This window comes from Microtus oregoni, unplaced genomic scaffold, assembly GCF_018167655.1.
Source record: "Microtus oregoni isolate MIOR12 unplaced genomic scaffold, Mior012 000043F_ref0000047, whole genome shotgun sequence".
Classification (NCBI taxonomy): Eukaryota; Metazoa; Chordata; class Mammalia; order Rodentia; family Cricetidae; genus Microtus; species Microtus oregoni.
This window is the reverse complement of record NW_024543210.1, coordinates 11,563,346-11,588,207: the sequence shown is the minus strand read 5'-3', so window position 1 is coordinate 11,588,207 and position 24,862 is coordinate 11,563,346. Positions and strand designations below refer to the sequence as shown.

The 24,862-nt window shown below is 39.0% G+C and overlaps 1 protein-coding gene across 1 annotated transcript in view; it reads left to right on the top strand.

Moving 5' to 3' along the window:
• Positions 1-24,862, top strand: part of Catsperb (cation channel sperm associated auxiliary subunit beta) — a 228,535-nt gene that overhangs the window by 169,375 nt on the left and 34,298 nt on the right. Inside the window, 2 exon segments of the mRNA XM_041633087.1 lie at positions 13,616-13,948; positions 19,958-19,971. Coding sequence (XP_041489021.1) covers positions 13,616-13,948; positions 19,958-19,971 — 347 coding nt within the window.

Sequence of the window (24,862 nt, the reverse complement as noted above, 5' to 3'; positions counted from 1 at the left end):
ATTATGATCAAGTAGGCTTCATCCCAGAGATGCAGGGATGGTTCAACGTACGCAAATCTATCAATGTAATCCACCATATAAATAAACTGAAAGAAAAAACCATATGATAATTTCATTAGATGCTGAAAAAGCATTCGACAAAATTCAACACCCCTTTATGATAAAGTTCTTGGAGAGATTAGGGATACAAGGGTCATACCTAAATATAAAAAAAAGCTATTTACAGCAAGGCGACAGCTAACATTAAATTAAACGGAGAACTACTCAAAGCCATCCCACTAAAATCAGGAACATGACAAGGCTGTTCTCTCTCCCCATACCTCTTCAATATACTGCTTGAAGTTCCAGCAACAGCAATAAGACAACATAAGGGGATCAAGGGGATTCTATTGGAAAAGAAGAAGTTAAACTGTTGTTATTTGCAGATGATATGATAGTATACATAAGCGACCCCAAAAACTCTACCAAAGAACTCCTATAGCTGATAAACTCCTTTAGTGATGTGACAGGATACAAGATCAACTCCACAAAATCAGTTGCCTTTATATACACAAAGGATAAGGAAGCAGAGAGGGAAATCAGAGTAGCATTACCTTTCATGATAGCCACAAATAGCATAAAATATCTTTGGGTAACTGTGACTAAGGAAGTGAGAGATCTATTCGATAAGAACTTTGAAGTCTTTGAAGAAAGAAATTGAATAGGACACCAGAAAATGGAAGGACCTCCCTTGCTCTTGGATTGGGAGGATCAACATAATAAAAATGGCAATTCTACCAAAAGCAATCTATAGATTCAATGCAATCCCCATCAAAATCCCATCAAAATTCTTCACAGATCTGGAGAAGACAATAATCAACTTTATATGGAAAAACAAAAAACACAGGATCGCCAAAACAATCTTATACAGTAAAGGATTGTCTGGAGGCATAACCATTCCTGACTTCAAACGCTATTACAGAGCTTCAGTATTGAAAACAGCTTGGTATTGGCATAAAAACAGAGAAGTCAACCAATGGAATCAAATAGAAGACCCTGACTTTAAGCCACAAACCTATGAACACCTGATTTTCGATTAAGGAGCTAAAAGTATACAATGGAAAAAAGAGAGCATCTTCAACAAATTGTGCTGACAAAACTGGATGTCAATCTGTAGAAGAATGAAAATAGATCCATATCTATCAGCATGCACAAAACTCAAGTCCAAATGGATTAAAGACCTCAATATCAGTCTGAACACACTGAACCTGATAGAAGAGAAAGTGGGAAGTACTCTACAACACATGGGCACAGGAGACCACTTCCTACGTATTACCCCAGCAGCACAGACATTAAGGGCCTCATTGAATAACTGGGACCTCCTGAGACTGAGAATCTTCTGTAAAACAAAGGACACTGTCACTAAGACAAAAAGGCAACCCACTGACTGGGAGAAGATCTTCACCAACCCCGCAACAGACAAAGGTCTGATCTCCAAAATATATAAAGAACTCAAGAAACTAGACCGCAAAAGGCTAATCAACCCAATTATAAAATGGGGCATTGAGCTGAACGGAGAATTCTCAACAGAAGAACTTCAAATGGCCAAAAGACACTTAAGGTCATGCTCAACTTCCTTAGCGATCAGGGAAATGCAAATCAAGACAACTTTAAGATACCACCTTACACCTGTCAGAATGGCTAAAATAAAAACACCAAGGATAGCCTTTGCTGGAGAGGTTGTGGAGAAAGGGGTACACTCATTCATTTCTGGTGGGAATGTAAACTTGTGCAACCACTCTGGAAAGCAGTGTGGTGGTTTCTAGGAAATTCAGGATCAACCTACTCCTGGACCCAGCAATACCACTCTTGGGAATATACCCAAGAGAGGCCCTATCATACAACAAAAGTATATGCTCAACTATGTTCATGGCAGCATTGTTTGTAATAGCCAGAACCTGGAAACAACCTAGATGCCCTTCAATGGAAGAATGGATGAAGAAAGTATGGAATATATACATATTAGAGTATTACTCAGCAGTAAAAAACAAGGACTTCTTGAATTTTGCGTACAAATGGATGGAAAATAGAAAACACTATCCTGAGTGAGGTATGCCAGACCCAAAAAGAGGAACATGGGATGTACTCACTCATATTTGGTTTCTAGCCATAAATAAAGGACATTGAGCTTATAATTCGTGATCCTAGAGAAGCTAAATAAGCAGGTGAATCCAAAGACAAACATATAGGTATCCTCCTGAATATTAACCTTCATCAGGCGATGAAAGGAGACAGAGACAGAGACCCACATTGGAGCACAGGACTGAAATCTCAAGGTCCAAATCAGGAGCAGAAGGAGAGGGGCCCAATGACGGGAGTTAGTGTGGATCTTCGCCTGAACAGCACACCATACAGAGGTTGTAGAAACCGGCTCAAAATGGCATGGTACCAGGCACGAGGGGTACACTCCACATGGCCTAAGACAGGGTGCCCTGTGATCTACTTCGAGGGGTACACCCACACAGTAAGACAATGGGGATGTTCTATCGGGAATTCAAGAGAAAACCGGACTTGCTGAACATAGCGGACAATGAGGACTACTGAGAACTCAAGAACAATGGCAATGGGTTTTTGATCCTACTGCACGTACTGGCTTTGGGGGAGCCTAGGCAGTTTGAATGCTCACCTTACTAAACCTGGATGGAGGTGGGCGGTCCTTGGACTTCCCACAGGTCAGGGAACCCTGATTGCTCTTTGAGCTGATGAGGGAGAGGGACTTGATCGGGGGAGGGGGAGGGAAATGGGAGGCGGTGGCGGGGAGGAGGCAGAAATCCTTAATAAATAAATAAATTAAAAAAAGAGAATATTAGTGTTGAGAATTATTGTGCAGTGTTTATTGAACTTTGTTATTTTGTTGTTATGATGTGGGTTTTTTCTCCCTCATTTGATTACTGTTCTGGGATTATTTATTCCTTGTGTTTTCTTGGGTGTAGTTAACCTCTTCAGACAGAAGCTTTTCTTTTAGTGCCTTTTGAAGATCTATATTGGTAGATAGAAATTGCTTACATTTGGGTTTTATTATGGAATGTTGTTTTTTCTCCATTGATTGTGAATGATGGTTTTGCTGGATATAATAGCTTGGGTTGGCATCTGAGATCTCTCAGATTTTGTAGTTCATCTATTCAGACCCTTCCAGTTTTCAGTTTCTACAGAGAAGTAAGCCTTCTTTTTTTTTCTAGAAAATTTTAACAGGTTTATTTATAATTTTTATAAAGTTGAACTGTTGAAATGTGTTCACTGAAACATTTTGCTTGCATTAATGCTTTACATCTTGCATGTATATTAAAAATTCATACACAAATGAAAATGGAAAAACTGCCAATACCTGATTTCTGTCCCCTATTTTTCCACTCGCAATCATATACTTAGGTACCTTTTGACCCCATGGAAAAAATATCTAACATTCAGAACTACTGATAACAGGAAGAAGAGGAAAAAAATTTTTTTGAGAATGAAATGTTCCCCCCTCATAGTGGACTCTTAAGCACGTTCTCCGCATATGCGGTGTGCTAGCTGGATATCTTTTGGCATAATTGTTACATGTTTGGCATGGATAGCACACAGGTTGGTATCTTCAAAAAGGCCAACCAGATAGCCCTCACTTGCCTCCTGTAAAGCACCAATAGCTGCACTCTGGAAGTGCAGATCTGTTTTGAAGTCCTGAGCAATTTCTCGCACCAGACGCTGGAAGGGGAGTTTGCGGATCAGAAGTTCAGTGGATTTCTGATAGCGTCTGATTTCACGGAGTGCCACAGTATCAGGCCTGTAATGATGAGGTTTCTTCACCTCTCCAGTAGAGGGCGCACTCTTGCGAGCAGCTTTTGTAGCCAATTGTTTCCTGGGTGCTTTACCACAGGCGGATTTACCACCAGTCAGTCTGCTTTGTAAGAGCCATGGTATGGGCACCTCCTTACTTACCCCCCTCTCCTTCGGCTGGAGCTCGGCAAGCGAGAGGCGGCGCTGGCGTTAGAGAGCGGTGGTGGCGCGGTGACGGCTGCGAACACCTAGTAAGCCTACTTTTATATGTGACTTGGTCTTTTCCCTACCAACATTTTATATCCTTTCTTAGTGGTTTGATTATCATGTGTCATGAGGATTTTTTTTAATTAATGGATGTACCTCCTTTAAGTTAGGGAGATTTTCTTCTATGATTTTAAAGTATTTTTGAAAAATATTTTTGTAAACATGCTTTTCTATCCTACCCTGTACCTGGAAGTTTTCTGTCTCAGAGTGGCTTGGTCCCAAATATTCAGCAACCACTTCCCAAATTATCACACAGAGGTTTAATATTACTTATAAATGCTCCACAAATAGCTCAGGCTTATTACTAACTACCTCTTACATTTTAAGTTATTCATATTCCTTATTTTCACTCTGTTACATATCAGTACCTTTTCTCAGTATGGCATGCCTATCTTGCTCTTTTTGGGCCTGGCTAGCATCTCCTGACTCTGCCTTTCTCCTTCCCATCATTCTTAATTTGGTTGCCCCATCTATTCATCCTGCCTGGCTACTGGTCAGTCAGCATTTATTAAACCAATTAGAGTGCCAATCTTTACAGTGTACAAGAGGATTATTCCACAGCACTGCCTGGTCTGGCAGCTGATTGTAAGTAATGATTCAGAGGCTTAATATTAATTATAAACTGTTTGGCCTATAGTTCAGGTTTATTGCTAATTAGCTCTTACATTTAAGTGAATCCATTTCTATTAGTTTATGTATTGCCATGTGGCCATGACTTTTACTGTTCTGCTGGCATATTGTTTTTTGGGCCACCGGCTTATGTCTCTCCCAACTCTGCCCTTATTTCTTTCTGTATTTACTTTGGCTTTCCCACCTAAGTATATTTTCTCTTGCTACAGGTCAAAGCAGTTTTTTTAATCAACCAATGAGAGAAACATATATTCACAGCATACAGAAGGGTTATCCACAGCATTTCCCCTTTCTGTATAACACAAAAGGGAGGTTTGAGCTTTAGCATAGTAAAATTACAGATAATAAAACAGTTATCAGTAAGAATTATAGTTGCAATATCTGGTGTTTTTGCATTTGACATAATTAAAATATTTAATTATCTAACCTATCTTGGTGAGTTTAAAGTTTTATATCTAATTTACCTTTTTATTATAACTAAGGAAAAATATAACTATCTAGTATTCAACTCAATCAAAGACCTGAGAAGGAAATAATATTACCTGGATAAGCAGGAAGTTCAAATAAGCAACTTCCAAAAACACAAAAAAGTAAGAAATGACTGAAACAGCTAGCTGCTTTAGCAGTCACCCAAGATTTCTCTGTGATGTTGGAGCATCCATCTTTGGCTCAGAGGCCTGAATTATCTGACAGACCACTTTCAAAAGCAGAAAAATTTGAAGGACTATTTGCTATGTCTTGGCCAAGTTGGGCAGTCCCTTTTGCTTGTGTCTTGCTTGTATGGAATAGGCATTTTACTTACTGTCAGCAGTCGAGGCAAGGGCAGTTTTTATTCCCAATAGTCCAGTTTTTTCAAGAAGATAACAAACTCGAGGACTGAGCCAGTGACCTGGGCCAGAGCAGACCTGAGATAGCAGAACTCCACAGGAATAGGTACAGGGGAGCAACCACTGAGTGAATGAACCAGAGCCAGAAACCGCTGAGGGTCTGGACATGAATCTGGGACCTCCAGGGAGTAGGTAGAAACCAGAAATCTCTGTGGGACCAGGCTTGAGTCTGGGACCTCAGAGGGAGTAGGCTTGAGTCAGGACCTCTGTAGGTCCAGGCATTGGTCTGGGACATCAAAGGGAATAGGCAGGAACCAGAAACCTCTGCGGGTCTCAGCGTGAGTTTGGGACCTCTGAGGGAGTAGGCCTGAGCCAGATCCTCTGTGGGTCTGGGTGTACCTGAGCCTGGGAACTCCAAGGGAGCAGACTGGAGCCAGAGACCTATGCAGGATCAACTTCAAGCCAGGGACCTCTTCAGGAGCAGATCCAGACCAGGATTTACAGAAATAGGTCAAATCCTGTAACCTAGACCAACGTAGGCCTGAGGCAAGCAACTCTACCTTGGGCTCGAGTGGGCCTGAGGCAACAAATTCCACAGGAGTGGGACTGAACCAGCTACCTAGGCTGGAGTGGGCCTGAAAAAGCAAGCTCCATATGAATGGGAATGGATCCAGTACAGGACGTTGGCGAACCAGGACTGAGCCAGTGACCTGGGCCAGAGCAGACCTGAGACAGTGGAACACCACAGGAACAGGTACAGGGGAGCAACTGCTGAATGAGTGAGCCAGAGCCAGAGACCACTGAGGGTCCAAACGTGAATCTAAGACATTCAAGGGAGTAGACCCAAGCCAGTACCCCTGTGGTTCTGGGCGTGAGTCTAGTACCTTCAAGGAACTAGGTCTGAGCCAGGGCCTCTGTGGATCTGGGCATGAATCTGAGACCTCTGAGAATAGGCAGGAATCTCTGTGGGTCCAGTCATGAGTCTAGGACTACTGAGGGAGTAGGCTTGAGCCAAGACCTCTGTGGGTCTGGACTTACCCAAACCTGGAAACTCTGAGGGAATAGACCTGGCCAGAGTCCCTTATAGGACCAACCCCAAGCCAGAGACCTCTGCAGGAATGAATCCAGATCAGGGACAATTAGAGAAACAGGTCTGAGCCGAAAAACTCAGCTAGAGCAGGCCTGAGACAGCAAACTCCAAGGGAATGGAGCAAACCCTGGGAGTGCTTAGTCACTTCCAGGAATACAAAGTGACCAAAGGGGTAACTAGAACCATGGCACTGCACTGACTGTACCATGAGGATCAACTATCTGAGCCTTGGATTCAATGGCATCTAGAATATTAATCAACAGAATCACAGCCAGCCCCAACCAGCCATATTAGAGGAAAAGATGAATAGATAAGGTAAGAACACACATAACACCATAAAGAGCAACATGACACCAGTAAAACCTAAAAACCCTATAGCAGGAAGACTTGAACAACCAAATATAAATGAAGCAGAAGAAAATGACCTAAAAAATAACTTCAGGAGAATGTTTGAAACTCTTAAAGAGGAAATGAGAAATTCCCTCAAAGAAATGGAGGAAAGACAAACAAAAAATTGGAAGACATCAGCAAATCCCTTAAAGAAACCAAGAAAAAGCAATTAAACATATGAAAAAAACTATTCAAGACTTGAAAACTGAAATAAAGACAATAAAGAAAACATAAGCCAAGGGAATTATAGAGACAGAAATCATGAGAAAATGACCAGGAACCAAAAATGCAAGCATAAACAGCAGAATATAAGAGATGGAAGAGAGAATCTCAAGTGCTTAAAATACAGTAGAGGAAATAGACTCATCATTAGTCAAAGAAAACATTAAATCTAACAAAAGCTTAACCCAAAATATCCAGGAAATATGGAACACCATGAAAAGGCCAAACTTAAGAATAATAAGCCTAGAAGAAGGAGAAGGTTGACTCAAAAGTACAGAAAATATAATCAACAAAGTCATAGAAGAAAACTTTATTAACCTAAAGAAAGATATGCTTATGAAGATACAGGAAACTTACAGAACACCAAATAGACTGGATCAAAAATGTCCCCTTACCACATAATAATCAAAATACTAAAAATATAGAGTAAAGAAAGAACGTTAAGAGCTGCAAAGAAAAACAACCAAGTAACAATAAAGGCAGACCTCTCAGAATTACACCTGATTTTCATTGGAGAAAATGAAAGCCAGAAGATCCTGGTCAAGTGTTATGCAGATATTAAGAGTCCACAGATGCCAGCCTAAACTACTATACCCAGCAAAACTGTCAATCAGCATAAAAGGACAAAACAAGATATTCCATGACAAAACCAGATTTAACTAATACCTAACCACAAGACCAAGGCTACATGAAATAATAGAAGGAAAACTCCAACCCAAGGAAGTTGGCAAAAACAACAAAAACACAGACAATTAATTGATAGTCTCACTGAAGTAAATCCCGAAGAGGGAAAAATGCACAAATTAACATCACCAACAATGAAAACTAAATTAACAAGAGATAGCAATCACTGGTCACTAATATCCCTTAATGTAAATGGACTCAGCTCACCTATAAAAAGGCACAGGCTAACAGATAGGATACAAAACAGAATCCATCCTTCTTCTACATACAAGAAACACACCTCAACCTCAAAGACTGACATGAGATCAGAGTTAAGGGTTGGGAAAAAATATTCCAATCAAATGGACCTAAGTAACAAGTGGGTATGGCTATCCTAATATCTAACAAAATAAACTTTAAGATAAATTCAATCAAAAGAGACAAAGAAGGACACTTAATATTAGTCACAGAAAAAAATCCATCATGATGAAATCTCAGTACTGAACATCTATGCCCCAAATACAAGGGCACCCTCATATGTAAAAGAAACACTTCTAAAGCTTAAATAATACATTAAACCCCACACACTAATAGGGGGAGACTTCAACACTCACCTCTCACCACTGAACAGATCAATCAGACAAAAAATGAACAGAGAAATAAGGGAACTAACCAATGTTATGACTCAAATGGACTTAACAGACATCTATAGAATATTCCATTCAAACATAAAACAATATACCTTTTTCTCAGCATCCCATGGAACCTTCTCAAATATGCTCACATACAAAACAAACCTCAACAGATAGAAAAAATATGGAATAACCCTGTGTATCTTATCAGATCACAATGGTTCAAAACTAGAAGTCAACAGCAATACTAATTACAGAAAACCCACAAACCCATAGAAATTAATGCTTATCTGAAACATCAAGAAAGAAATTAAGGGAGAAATTAAAGACTTCCCAAAATTCAATGAAAATGACCACACAACATTCCTAAATTTATGGGACACAATGAAAGTAGTGTTAAGAGGCAAGTTCATAGCACTAAATGCCTACATAAAGAAGCTGGAAAAATCCCATACTAGTGAATTAACAGAACATTTGAAAACTTTCAAACAAAAAGAAGCAAACTCATCCAAGAGAACTAGATGGCAGGAAATAAATTGAGGCTGAAATCAACAAAACAGAAACAAAGAAAACAATAAAAGAATCAACAAGACAAAGAGTTGGTTCTTCAAGAAAATCAACAAAATAGACAAACCTTTATCTAAACTAAACAAAAGGCAGAGAGAGACTATCCAAATTAACAAAATCAGAAATGAGGAGGGCAATATAACAACAGGCAGGGAGGAAATACAGAGAATCATGAGGTCATATTTTGAAAACCTGTACTCCACAAAATTGGAAAACTTAAAGGAAATGGACAGCTTTCTGAATAGATATCACTTACCAAAATTAAATCAAGACCAGATAAACAAATTAAATAGACCTATAACTGCTGAAGAAATAGAAACAGTCATCAAAAGTCTCCCAATGAAAAAAAGCCCAGGACCAGATGGTTTCAGCTCAGAATTCTACAAGATTTTCAAAGAAGAACTAATATCAACAATCCTCAATTTATATCACACAATAGAAACAGAAGGAACATTGCCAAACTCTTTCTATGAAGCTACAATTACCCTGATACCCAAACCACAGAAAGACATTACTAAGAAAGAGAATTACAGACCAATCTCACTCATGAACATTGATGCAAAAATACTTAATAAAATACTGGCAAATCGAATTCAAGAACACATCAGAACCGTCATCCAACATGATCAAGTAGGCTTCATCCCAGAGATGCAGGGATGGTTCAACATAAAAAAATCTGCCAATGTAATCCACCATATAAACAAATTGAAAAAATAAAAACCACATCATCATCTCATTAGTTGCCTAAAAAGCTTCTGACAAAATATAACATCTCTTTATGATAAAGGCCTTGGAGAAAACAGGGATACAAGGAACATACCTAAACATAACAAAGGCAATATACAGCAAACCACAGCCCAACATCAAACTAAATGGAGAGAAATTCACAGTGATCTCACTGAAATCAGGAGCAAGACAATGTTTTCCACTCTCTCCATTTCTATTCAATATATTTCTTAAGGTGCTAACTAGAGCAATAAAACACCAAAAGGCGATCAAAGGGAAAAAATTGGAAAAGAAGTCAAACTCTCACTATTTGTTAATGATATGATAGTTTACATAAGCAATCCCAAAAATTTTACCAAGGAACTTCTACAATTCATAAGCATTTTCAGTAATGTAGAAGAATATAAAATTAACTAAAAAAAATCAGTAGCTCTACTGTATACAAATGATAAAAGGGCTAAGAATGAAACCAGAGAAACATCACCCTTCACAATAGCCACAAAAATCATAAAATATCTTTGAGTAACTCTAACCAAACAAGTGGAAGACCTGTATGACAAGAACTTAAATTGTTTGAAGAAAAAGATTGAAGAAGACACCAGAAAGTGAAATGGTCTCCCATGCTATTGGGTAGGTAGAATTAACATAGTAAAAATGGCAAATTTACCAAAAGCAATCTACAGGTTATATGCAATGCCCATCTAAATCCCAACAAAATTCTTCACAGATCTTGAAAGAACGGTACCCAATTTTACATGGAAAAGGAAAAAATACAGGATAGCCAAAACAATCCTGTACAATAAAAGAATTTCTGGAAGCGTCACAATTCCTGACTTCAAACCCTACCATAGAGCTACAATACTGAAAACAGCCTCGTATTGGCATAAGAACAGACAGGAAGACCAATGGAACCAAATTGATGATCTGGATATTAATCCATATACTTTCCAAGACCTGATTTTTGACAGTGAAGCAAAAACTATAAAATGGAAAAAAAGCATATTTAATAAATGGTGCTGGCTAACTGGATGTCCACATGTAGAGGAATGAAAACAGATCCATATCTATCAACATGCACAAAACTCAAGTCCAAATGGATCAAAGACATCAACGTAAAGCCAGCAACACTGAACCTTATAGAAAAGAAATTGGAAAGTACACTTGAATGCATTGGCACAGGAGACCACTTCCTAAATATAACCCTAGCATCACAGACACTTAGAGAAACAATTAATAAGTGGACCTCCTGAAACTGAAAAGCTTTTGTAAAACAAAGGACATGGTCAACATGACAAAACGACAGCCTGCAGAATGCTAAAAGGTCTTCACTAACCTTACATCAGACAGAGGTCTGATCTCCAAAATATACAAAGAACTCAAGACATTGGTCCTCAAAAGAACAATAATGCAAAAATATTGAAGTACAGACCTAAACAGAGAACTCTCAACAGAGGAATCTAAAATGACTGAAAGACACTTAAGAAATTGCTTAGCATCCTTAGTCATCAGATAAATGCAAATCAAAACAACTCTGATTTCCATCTTACACCTGTAGGAATGACCAAGATCAAAAACATTGATGACACCTTATGCTGGAGAGGTTGTGGGGGAAAGGGAACACTCCTGCCTTGCTGGTGGGAGGGCAAACTGGTGCAGCCGCTTTGGATGTCTTTATGGCGATTTCTCAGAAAATTAGGAAATAACCTTCCTCAAGGCCCAGTAATCCACTTTTGTGTATATATCGAAAGGATGCTCAATCGTGCCACAAGAACATGTGTTCAACTATGTTCATAGCAGCATTGTTTGCCATAGCTAGAACCGGGAAACCACCTAAATACCCCTTGACTGAAGAATGGATAAGGAATATGTGGTATAGCAGAGAAAAAAAAAAAAAAAAACGACGTCTTGAATTTTGAAGGAAAATTGATGGAGCTAGAAAACATCAAGTTGAGTGAGGTAACTGAGACACAGAAAGATAATTTTCACACCCTCACTCATAAGTGCTTTTTAAACATAAAGCAAAGAAAACCAGCCTACAATTCACAATCCCAGAGAAAGTAGGCAACAATGAGGACTCTAAAAGAGACATACATAGTTTTAGTGTACATGGGAAGTAGAAAAAGACAAGATCTCCTGAGTAAATTGGGAGCATGGGGACCTTTGGGAGAGGGCTGAAGGGGAGGGAAGGGGTAGGGAGTGGAGCAGAGAAAATGTTGAACTCAATAAAAATCAATAAAAAAGAAAGCAAACTCTATATGGAGTGTCTTTGGTGCCCACTATCCTCTCAGGAGTAGATCAGTGTTGCTAGGAGCAGATGTATCTCATGTCAAAAGAATTCTAAGTTATGCAAACCTTTTTACATGCCTTTTTCTGTATGTCTTTGAAGTGTTTGAAGATTAACTATTTGGAGTATATCTTTATATATCCAAAAAGTCTTACTAACATTACTTTAAGTTGGACTATTATAGATGACTAACTGTATTTTTGTAAATGTGCATTTTAAATTATATATTACATTTTAAATTGAGCTGTATAAACACCATATGTTAAACAAGAGTAGAAATGTACATATAGTATAACAAATTTAACATTAAATTTATATCAATAAACTAAAATCCATACTAATGAAAAATATTTTGAGATTAACAGTTTTTTGGATTAAAGTAAATTCAGTAATCTACCGTTTCCCCCATCATTTCTATATCATATACCTCTTCCTTCCTTTCAAAAGAGATTGACTACAAGCAATAACAGTTTGAAATCAACCCCCTTTAAATGGGGGTCACTATGTATACTATCATATCATCTGCAAATAGCAAAAGTTTGACTTCTTACTTTCCAATTTGTATCCCCCTGGTCTCCTTTTGTTGTCTTATTGCTCTAGCTAGAGCTTATAGTACTATGTTGAATAGATAAGGAGAGAGTGGACAACCATGTCTTGTTCCTGATTTTAGTGGAATCACTTTGAGTTTCTCTCCATTTAATTTGATGTTGGCTGTCGGCTTGCTGTATATTGCTTTTATAGTGTTTAGATATGTTTCTTCTATCCCTGATCTCTCCAAGACCTTTATCATGAAAGGGCATTGGATTTTGTCAAAGGCTTTTTCAGCATCTGATGAGATGATCATATGGTTTTTTTTCTTTCAGTTTACTTATATGGTGGATTACATTGACAGATTTTCATATGTTGAACCATCCCTGCATCTCATGAATGAAGCTAAATTGAAAATGGTGGATGATTTTTGTTGATGTGTTCTTGCATTTGATTTGCCAGTATTTTATTGAGCATTTTTGCATCAGTGTTTGTTTGGGAGAGTGGTGGTCTTTAATTTTCTTTCTTGGTTGCATCTTTATGTGGTTTGAGTATCAGGGTAATTGCAGCCTTATAAAGAGAGTTTGACAATGTTCCTTCTGTTTCTATTGTGTGGAACAATTTGAGGAGTATAGGTATTAGCTCTTCTTTGATGTTTTGGTAGAGTTTTACACTAAATCCATTCACTTTTTTTCTTTTTTCTTCTTTTTAGTTGGGAGACTTTTTATGACTGCTTCTATCTCCTTAGAGGTATAGATCTATTTAAGATGTTCATCTGGTCCTGATTCTATTTTGGTATGTGTGTGTAGCACATATTCTTAATGAACTTCCTGTAAAACACTGTGTTTTAGTTGTAACTGCAGTTTGGAAAATGTGTTCTCAGACTATGCCCATAGCTTCAAAACTCAGATGAAAAATTCATTAATTATGATCACATATGTTTAGTGAAAATTAACTATTTTCTTTCATACCAAACCTTCTGTTTTATCTCCAGATAATACAGTAATCTTTAAAAATTCAGATAGAGAAAAGACCGTGGTGAAACCTGGCTACAGCAGCTTCCTGATCACAGAAATTGAAGATTCAAAGAATGCTTTATCGCTGGCCACTATGCCTCTTACAGTAACATCAAATTTGACCTTTCCAGCACACTCTTGGTACTTATTTGACTTTGGCACAGTTAATGGACGGAATTGGAGCATAACTTTAAGACCATGTAATTATTGGGTTCAACAAAATGATAATGATATGTTATCCCCCAACGTTGTGAAGTATATTGATGTGGGAAACAAAGTGAATTATGAGCTTAAGTTGATACCTAATACACGTGGTAAGTTGGATTTTTATTGAGAACATAAAAAGGAGTTTTTTCTTTTCTTTTGTATAAAACATAACTCTTTGATATTCATTTTGGCTTTCATGATTGCTAGGATTCTACTACTAACAGAAGTATATTCTAATTACGGTTAATGACTTCATTCTAGGTTCTATATTAAATTTTTATAGACATTTTTAATGTTTATAGTTGGTCCAAAGTCTAGATAATAATCATTCTATAAAATGAAGATAATGAGCAGTCAAAACTTCTATCATAGGATAACACAGATTTTTGTTGACCTTCTAAATGAAAACCTTTTCATTTCTTTGGTATGAAAATATTTGTCTTAGGTATTTTTTTTAAAATCATAGATTTACTTTTATTTTGTGTCTATGAGTGTTTTGGCTGAATGTATCTTCACCATATATCTGTCCATGGTTCAAAGAGGGTATCAACCCCCCTGGAACTCAAGGACACATGTTGTAAGAATCCATGTGCCTTCTGGGAATCAAAGCAAGTTCCTCTACAAGATTCTCAAGAGCCTTTAGCCACTAAGCCGTATCTTTAATCCCTACTGTAGGCATTTAATTCAAGCCAAAATGGATTTTACATAAAATACTATACTATATCTTATATTTTAGTATATTTATTATAAAAGCCTATAAGCCTACACTGCCAAGATGTTTTAGCAAATTAGGGCATTTTTCCACCAAGACTGTTACCTGAGAACCACGATCAACATAGTAAAGGGAGAGAACGAAGAGCCAAGTCCTAAACGTAGTCCTCTGGCCTTCCCAAGAGCACCATCTCATGCACACACTCACATGAATACGCAAGACACACTCACTCACACTCACATATTATAAAGTAAGTAAGTACACAAATATACAATAATAATGAAAAATGTAAGGGCTCAGTGGATATAAACACTTGCCATGCAACTCAGACAACCCGAGTTTGGCCTCTGGATCCCACAATGGAAAGACAGAATTAATTCCCATAAGTGGTCCCCTGATCAGCATAAGCTCACCATGGCATCCGTGGACCATACTTGAACACACATACAATCATGTACACACAACAGTAATGAAAGGCCTCTGTGCATGCATCCGAGGGATTATCCTGATTACATTAATCGATGTGGGAAGACCCATCTTAATTGCAGGTGGGTCTGGCACAAGCAAGCTGAGAACCGGTATGCATTAGTGTACTGCTCTCTACTTCTTGGCTGTAGATGAAATACCTGGCAGCTTCAACTTGACTTCCTCATCAGAATGGACTGTACATTGAACTGTGAACTGAAATGATCTCATCCTTCTGTACACTCTGTTCATCAGGGTTTCTGTGGAGGTGGGAAAGCCAGGATTTTGTCTTTTAGTGTCCTGCTGGACCTAGTGAGAGTCTATGCTTTTTAACAAAAGCAGTTTCTAGGTGTCTATTATGGGACATCAAGTCAGAGATGTCAGACGTATTGTCCCATTTGAGTCACTCTTTTTTTTTTAATTTAAAAAAATTTCTCTTTTATTAAATTTTTTTAATTAAAAATTTCCACCTCCTCCCCGCCTCCCTTTTCCCTCCCCCTCCACCCACTCCCCACGCCCCCTCTCCTCCCCCTCCCTCTCCAGTCCAAAGAGCAGTCAGGGTTCCTTGCCCTGTGGGCAGTCCGAGGTCCTCCTCACTCCATCCAGGTCTAGGAAGGTGAGCATCCAAACCGGCTAGGCTCCCACAAAGCCAGTACATGCAGTAGAATCAAAACCTAGTGTCATTGTCCTTGGCTTCTCAACAGATCCTCATTGTCTGCCATATTCAGTGAGTCCGGTTTTATCCCATGCAATTTCAGTCACAGTCCAGCTGGCCTTGGTGATCTCCTAATAGATCAGCCCCAACGTCTCAGTGGGTGGGTGCCCCCCTCATGGTCTTGACTACCTTGCTCATGTTCTCCCTCCTTCTGTTCCTCATTTAGACCTTGGGAGCTCAGTCCATTGCTCCAATGTGGATCTCTGTCTCTATCTCCATCCATCACCAGATGAAAATTCTATGGTGATATGCAAGATATTCATTAGTATGGCTATAGGATCGGGCCATTTCAGGCTCTCTCTCCTCAGCTGCCCAAGGACCTAGTTGGGTACAACTCTCTGAACCCCTGGGAACCCCTCTAGAGTCAAGTCTTTGCCAACCCTAAAATGGCTCCCTTAATTAAGATATATACTTCCCTGCTCCCATATCCATCCTTCCATTATCCCAACTATCCCATTCCCCCAAGTTCTCCCTATCCTCCCCTTCTCACTTTTCTCTACCCATCTCCTCTTTCCCCCATCCCTCCCCACCCCCCAGTTCCCAAATTTTTGCCCAGCAATCTTGACTGCGTCCAATATCCAGGAGGATAACCATAAGTTTTTCTTTGGGTTCACCTTCTTATTAAGCTTCTCTAGGATCGCGAATTATAGGCTCAATTTCCTATATTTTTTTTAAAGACAGAAAATAATATTTTATAGACTAGACAAACATGCTTGGTGTCTCCTTCTTGTAAAACAGAAATCTGTTGAAAATTTTAAACTTTGAAGTACAATTAGTATATTTGAAGTACAAGTAGTTTAATTATCTAATCAATTTTTTAATTTATTTATTTATTAAGATTTCTGTCTCTTCCCCGCCACCGCCTCCCATTTCCCTCCCCCTCCCCCAATCGAGTCCCCCTCCCTCCTCAGCACAAAGAGCAATCAGGGTTCCCTGCCCTGTGGAAAGTCCAAGGAACCCCCACCTCCATCCAGGTCTAGTAAGGTGAGCATCCAAACTGCCTAGGCTCCTACAAAACCAGTACGTGCACTGGGATCAGAAACCCATTGCCATTGTTCTTGAGTTCTCAGTAGTCCTCATTGTCCGCTATGTTCAGGGAGTCCGGTTTTATCCCAGGCTTTTTCAGACCCAGGCCAGTTGGCCTTGGTGGGTTCCCAATAGAACATCCCCATTGTCTCAGTGTGTGGGTGCACCCCTTGCGGTCCTGAGTTCCTTGCTCGTGCTCTCTCTCCTTTTGCTCCTGATTTGGACCTTGAGATTTCTGTTTGGTGCTCCAATGTGGGTCTCTGTCTCTGTCTCTGTCTCCTTTCATCGCCTGATGAAGGTTAATATTCAGGAGGATGCCTATATGTTTGTCTTTGGGTTCTCCTTATTTAGCTTCTCTAAGATCACTAACTATAGGCTCAAGGTCCTTGGTTTATGGGTAGAAACCAAATATGAGTGAGTACATCCCATGCTCCTCTTTTTGGGTCTGGCTTGCCTCACTCAGGATAGTGTTTTCTATTTCCATCCATTTGCATGCAAAATTCAAGAAGCCCTTGTTTTTTACTGCTGAGTAGTACTCTAATATGTATATATTCCATACTTTCTTCATCCATTCTTCTATTGAAGGGCATCTAGGTTGTTTCCAGGTTCTGGCTATTACAAACAATGCTGCTATGAACATAGTAGAGCATATATTTTTGTTGTATGATAAGGCCTCTCTTGGGTATATTCCCAAGAGTGGTATTGCTGGGTCCAGGGGTAAGTTGATCCCGAATTTCCTGAGAAACTGCCACACTGCTTTCCAAAGTGGTTGCACAAGTTTGCATTCCCACCAGAAATGAATGAGTGTACGCCTTTCTCCACAACCTCTCCAGCAAAGGCTATCCTTGGTGTTTTTTATTTTAGCCATTCTGGGAGGTGTAAGATGGTATCTTAAAGTTGTCTTGATTTGCATTTCCCTGATCGCTAAGGAAGTTGAGCATGACCTTAAGTGTCTTTTGGCCATTTGAACTTCTTCTGTTGAGAATTCTCTGTTCAGCTCAATACCCCATTTTATAATTGGGTTGATTAGCGTTTTACGGTCTAGTTTCTTGAGATCTTTATATATTTTGGAGATCAGACCTTTGTCAGTTGCGGGGTTGGTGAAGATCTTCTCCCTGTCAGTGGGTTGCTTTTTTGTTTTAGCGACAGTGTCCATTGTTTTACAGAAGCTTCTCAGTCTCAGGAGGCCCCATTTATTCAATGAGGTCCTTAATGTCTGTGCCGCTGGGGTTATACATAGGAAGCGATCTCCTGTGCCCATGTGTTGTAGAGTACTTCCCACTTTCTCTTCTGTCAGGTTCAGTGTGTTCGGACTGATATTGAGGTCTTTAATCCATTTGGACTTGAGTTTTGTGCATGGTGATAGATATGGATCTATTTTCATTCTTCTACAGGTTGACATCCAGTATTGCCAGCACAATTTGTTGAAGATGCTCTCTTTTTTCCATTGTATACTTTTAGCTCCTTTATCGAAAATGAGGTGATCATAGGTTTGTGGGTTAATGTCAGGGTCTTCTATTTGATTCCATTGGTTGACTTCTCTGTTTTTATGCCAATACCAAGCTGTTTTCAATACTCTAGCTCTGTAGTAGAGTTTGAAGTCAGGGATGGTAATACCTCCAGACAATCCTTTACTGTATAAGATTGTTTTGGCTATCCTGGGTTTTTTGTTTTTTCATGTAAAGTTGATTATTGTGCTCTCAAGGTCTGTGATGAATTTTGATGTGACCTTGATGGGGATTGCATTGAATCTATAGATTGCTTTTGGTAAAATTGCCATTTTTACTATGTTGATCCTCCCAATCCAGGAGCAAGGGAGATCCTTCCATTTTCTGGCATCCTCTTCAATTTCTTTCTTCAAAGACTTAAAGTTCTTGTCAAATAGATCTTTCACATCCTTGGTCAGAGTTACCCCAAGATATTTTATGCTATTTGTGGCTATCGTGAAAGGTGATGCTTCTCTAACTTCCCTCTCTGTTTCCTTATCCTTAGTATATAGGAAGGCACTGATTTTTTGGAGTTGATCTTGTATCCTGCCACAAAACTAAAGGTGTTTATCAGCTGTAGGAGTTCTTTGGTAGAGTTTTTGGGGTCGCTTATGTATACTATCATATCATCTGCAAATAACGAGAGCTTAACTTCTTCTTTTCCGATTCAAATCCCCTTGATCCCCTTATGTTGTCTTATTGCTATTGCTAGAACTTCAAGCACTATATTGAAGAGGTATGGAGAGAGTGGACATCCTTGTCGTGTTCCTGATTTTAGTGGGATGGCTTTGAGTGTTTCTCCGTTTAACTTAATGTTAGCTGTCGGCTTGCTGTATATAGCTTTTATTATGTTTAGGTATGACTCTTGTATCCCTAATCTCTCCAAGACTTTTATCATAAAGGGGTCTTGAATTTTGTCAAATGCTTTTTCAGCATCTAATGAAATGATCATATGGTTTTTTTCTTTCAGTTTATTTATATGATGGATTACATTAATAATTTTTCGTATGTTGAACCAGCCCTGCATCTCAGGAATGAAGCCTACTTGATCATGATGGATAATTTTTCTAATGTGTTCTTGGATTCAGTTTGCCAGTATTTTATTGAGAATTTTTGCGTCGATATTCATGAGTGAGATAGGCCTGTAATTCTCTTTCTTGGTTGGGTCTTTGTGTGGTTTTGGTATCAGGGTAACTGTAGCTTCATGAAAGGAATTAGGCAATGCCTCTCCTGTTTCTATATTGTGAAATACATTAAGGAGTATAGGTATTATCTCTTCTTGGAAGTTCTGGTAGAATTCTGCATTGAAACCATCTGGTCCTGGGCTCTTTTTGGAGAGGAGATTTTTGATAACGGTTTCTAGTTCTTCGTGACTAACAGGTCTGTTTAGATCGTTCACCTGGCCTTGGTTTAACTTTGGTATGTGGTACTTATCTAAAAAAATGTCCATTTCTTTTGCATTTTCTAGTTTTGTGGCATACAGGCTTTTGTAGTAAGATCTGAAGAGTCTCTGAATTTCCTCTGTGTCTGTGGTTATGTCCCCCTTTTCATTTTTGATCTTATTTATTTGCGTGTTCTCTCTCTGTCATTTAATTAGTTTGGATAGGGGTTTGTCGATCTTGTTGATTTTCTCCAGGAACCAACTTTTTGTTTCATTGATTCTTTGGACTGTTTTCTGTGTTTCTACTTTGTTGATTTCAGCCCTCAGTTTGATTATTTCCAGTCTTCTACTCCTCCTGGGTGAGTCTGCTTCTTTTTTTTTCTAAAGCTTTCAGGTGTGCTGTTAAGTCTCCTATGTATGCTTTGTCTGTTTTCTTTATGTGGGCACTTAGTGCTATGAACTTTCCTCTTAGCACTGCTTTCATAGTGTCCCATAGGTTTGAGTATGCTGTCCCTTTATTTTCATTAAATTCAAGGAAGACTTTAATTTCTTTCTTGATTTCTTCCTTGACCCAGGTGTGGTTCAGTAGTTGACTGTTCAGTTTCCATGAGTTTGTCAGTTTTCTGTGGGTAGCGTGGTTGTTGCCTTCTAACTTTAATCCGTGGAGATCTGATAAGACACAGATGGACACTGATATTTTTTGTATCTGTGGAGGTTTCCTTTGTTTGCAAGTATGTGGTCAATTTTTCGAGAAGGTTCCATGAGCTGCAGAGAAGAAGGTATATTATTTCCTATTTGGGTGGAATGTTCTACAGATGTCTGTTAAGTCCATTTGCTTCATTACCTCCAATAATTCTCTTAATTCTCTATTAGGTTTCTGTCTGATTGACCTGTCCATTGGTGAGAGAGGTGTATTGAAGTCTCCTACTACTAGTGTGTGTGGTTTGATGTCTGCCTTGAGTTTTAGTAATATTTCTTTTACATAAGTGGGTGCTTTTATATTAGGGGCTTAAATATTCAGGATTGAGACTTCATCCTGACGAATTGTTCCTATTATGAGTATAAAGTGTCCATCTCGTCTCTTCTGATTGATTTTAGTTTGAAGTCAGTTTTTTTAGAAATTAATATGGCCACACCTGCTTTTTTCTTAGGACCATTTGCTTGAAACACCTTTTCCCAACCCTTTACTCTGAGTAGATGCCTGTCTTTGTGGTTGAGATGTGTTTCTTGCAAACAGCAGACTGTTGGATCCTGTTTTCGTATCCAATCTCTTAGCCTGTGCCTTTTTATAGGTGAATTGAGACCATTAATATTAAGTGATATTGATGACCAGTGGTTGTTTTCTCAGGTTATTCTTATTGTTTTTGGTAGTAGAATTTGTGTGTCTCCCTTCTTTGAGTTGTGCTGGTGAAGAGTTGCTAGATGCCTCAGTTATTATAGGCAGTGTTGGCAATGTTGGATTCCTTGGGTTGCGATTTTCCTTCTATTACTTTCTGTAGGGCTGGATTCATGGCTACGTATTGTTTAAATTTGTTCTTATCCTGGAATGTCTTGTTTTCTCCATTGATAGTGAATGAAAGCTTTGCTGGGTATAGTAGTCTGGGCTTGCATCCATGGTCTCTTAGCTTCTGTAGTACTTCTATCCAGGACCTTCTGGATTTCATTGTTTCCATAGAGAAGTCAGGTGTAAGTCTGATCGGTTTACCTTTATAAGTTACTTGGCCTTTTTCCTTTGCAGCTCTTAATATCCTTTTTTAACCTGTATATTTTGTGTTTTGATTATTATATGGTGAGGGGATGTTTTTCTTTGATCCAGTTTGTTTGGTGTTCTGTATGCTTCTTGAATATTCAAAGGAATATATTTCTGTATGTTGGGAAAGTTTTCTTCCATAATTTTGTTAAAAATATTTTCTGGCCCTTTGAGCTGTGACTCTTCTCCTTCTTCTATTCCTATTATTCTTAGGTTTGGTCTTTTTATTGTGTCCCAGATTTCCTGAATGTTTTGTGTTGAGAAACTGTTGGCTTTGCAGTTTTCTTTGATCATTGCCTTTATTTTCTCTATGGTGTCCTCAGAATCTGAGATTCTTTCTTCTATTTCTTATATTCTATTGATTATGCTTGTTTCTGTAGGCTCTGCTCGTTGACCTAGATTTTCCATAACCAGCTGGTCCTCAGTTTGTGTTTTCTTCCTTGCTTCCATTTCAGTTTTCAATTCTTGAACTGTTTCCATTACCTGTTTGATCATTCTTTCTTGGTTTCCCAGGCTATTATGTACTATTATTCTCTAAATGTACTCATTTCTTCAAACTTTTTGTTATATTTCTCATCCATTTCTATAAGGGCATTTTTCACATGTTGTTTAAGGGACTCTATTGCTTTCATAAAGTCAATTTTTTCCACTTCTTCTGTGTTAGGGTGTTGAAGACCTTCTGTTGTAAGATCGTTGGGTTCTGGTGTTTTCATGCTTTTTTTCGGATTATTAGGTGAATTCTTGCCTTGGCGCCTGCCCATCTCCTCCTATGGATGCTATCTAATGGGTCTTTTAAAACTGGTTCAGGTTTCCCTGCTGACCAGGGCCTCCTCTTACAAAATGCCCTCGCTCTGTTTCCTGGTTCCTGCCAGGTTGCCAAGATCCCTCTCACCTCTCAGAGGGGTCTTCAGGAATAGCGCCTGGCTCCTCCTTTGCCAGGGACTTCACCAACCAAAGGCCTACCTCTTTGATTCAATTGTAGTGGGGCGATCTGGTCTCGGTGCGTGGTCCCTGCAGCCTGTATCTGCTGCCACCACTGTTCCTGCGGCCTGCGTCCTCTGCTGCCTATCGGGTTCCAGCCGGTCCCCACCGGCTGCCAGGGGGCGTCCTTCATCCGCCTCCACGACTGGGTTCCGTCCGCCTCCCTAAATTTATGTCTAAAAACCAATTATGAGTGAGTACATCCCATGTTCATCTTTTTGGGTCTGGCTTACCTCATTCAGGATAATGTTTTCTATTTCCATCCATTAACATGCAAAATTCAAGAAGTCATCGTTTTTTACCGCTGGGTAGTACTCTAATATATGTATATATTTCACACTTTCTTCATCCATTCTTCCATTGAAGGGGATCTACGTTTTTTCCAGGTTTTGGCTATTACAAATAATGCTGCTATGAACATAGTTGAAAAAATACTTTTGGAGTATGATAGGGTACTCTTGGGTATATTCCTAAGAGTGGTATTGCTGGGTCCTGGTGTAGGTTGATCCCAAATTTCCTGAGAAAGCGCCACACTGCTTTCCATAGTGGTTGCACAAGTTTGCATTTCCACCAGCAATGGATGAGGGTACCCCTTACTCCACATCCACTCCAGAAAAGGCTATCATTGGTGTTTTTGATTTTAGCCATTCTGACAGGTATAAGATGGTATCTCAAAGTTGTTTTGATTTGCATTTCCCTGATTGCTAAGGAGGTTGAGCATGACCTTAAGAGTCTTTTGGCCATTTGAAATTCTTCTGTTTAGAATTCTCTGTTCAGTTCGGTGCCCCATTTTTTAATTGGGTTAATTAGCATTTTAAAGTCTAGTTTCCCGAGTTCTCTATATATTTTGGAGATCAGACCGTTGTCTGTTACGGGGTTGATGAAGATCTTCTCCCAGTCAGTAGGTTGTCTTTTTGTCTTAGTGACAGTGTCCTTTTCTTTACCGAGCTGCTCAATCCAGGAGGTCCCATTTATTCAATGTTACCCTTAATGTCTGTGCTGCTGAGGTTATATGTAGGAAGTGGTCTCCTGTGCCCATATGGTGTAGAGAACTTCCCACTTTCTCTTCTATCAGGTTCAGTGTGTTCAGACTGATATTGAGATATTTAATCCATTTGGACTTGAGTTTTGTGCATGCTGATAGATATGGATCTATTCTCATTCTTCTACAGGTTGACAACCTGTTCTGCCAGCACAATTTGTTGAAGATGCTCTCTTTCTTCCATTGCATATTTTTAGCTCCTTTATGGAAAATGAGGTGATCATAGGTTTGTGGGTTAAAGTCAGGGTCTTCTACTCAATTCCATTGATCGACTTCTCTGTTTTTATGCCAATACCAAGCTGCTTTCAATACTGAATCTCTTTAATAGAGTTTGAAGTCAGGGATGGTAATGCCTCTAGACAATCCTTTATTGTGTAAGATAGTTTTGGCTATTTTGGTTTTTTTGTTTTCCCATGTAAAGTTGATTATTGTGCTCTCAAGGTCTGTGAAGAATTTTGATGGGATTTTGATGGGGATTGCATTGAATCTATAGATTGCTTTTGGGAGAATTGCTATTTTTACTATATTGATCATCCCAATCCAAGAGCAAGGGAAATCTTTCCATTTTCTGGTGTCTTCTTCAATTTCTTTCTTCAAAGACTTAAAGTTCTTGTCAAATAGATCTTTCACTTCCTTGGTCAGAGTTACCCCAAGATATTTTATGCTACTTGTGGCTATCGTGAAAGGTGATGCTTCTCTGAATTCCCTCTCTGCATCCTTATCCTTAGTGTATAGGAGGGCAACTGATTTTTTGGAGTTGATCTTGTATCCTGTCACATCACTAAAGGAGTTTATCAGCTGTAGGAGTTCTTTGGTGGAGTTTTTGGGGTCGCTTATGTACACTATCATATCATCTGCAAACAACCACAGTTTAACTTCTTCTTTTCCAATAGAATCCCCTTGATCCTCTTATGTTGTTTTATTGCTGTTGCTAGAACTTCAAGCACTATATTGAAGAGGTATGGGGAGAGTGGACAGCCTTGTCGTGTTTCTGATTTTAGTGGGATGGCTTTGAGTAGTTCTCCGTTTAACTTAATGCTAGCTGTTGGCTTGCTGTAAATAGCTTTTATTATATTTAGATATGAACCTTGTATCCCTAATCTCTCCAAGACTTTCATCCTAAAGGGATGTTGATTTGGTCAAATGCTTTTTCAGTATCTAATTAAATGATCATATGATTTTTTCTTTCAGTTTATTTATATGATGGATTACATTGATAGATTTGTGTGTGTTGAACCATCCCTGCATCTCTGGGATGAAGCCTACTTGATCATAATGGATAATTTTTCTAATGTGTTCTTGGATTGGTTTGCCAGTATTTTATTTTATTTTTTCTATTTGAGAAATAGAAAAAAATTCCACCTCCTCCCAGCCTCCCATTTCCCTCCCCCTCCTCCCACCCTTCTCCCCCTCTCCCCACTCCTCTCCCCCTCCCTCTCCAGTCCAAAGAACAGTCAGG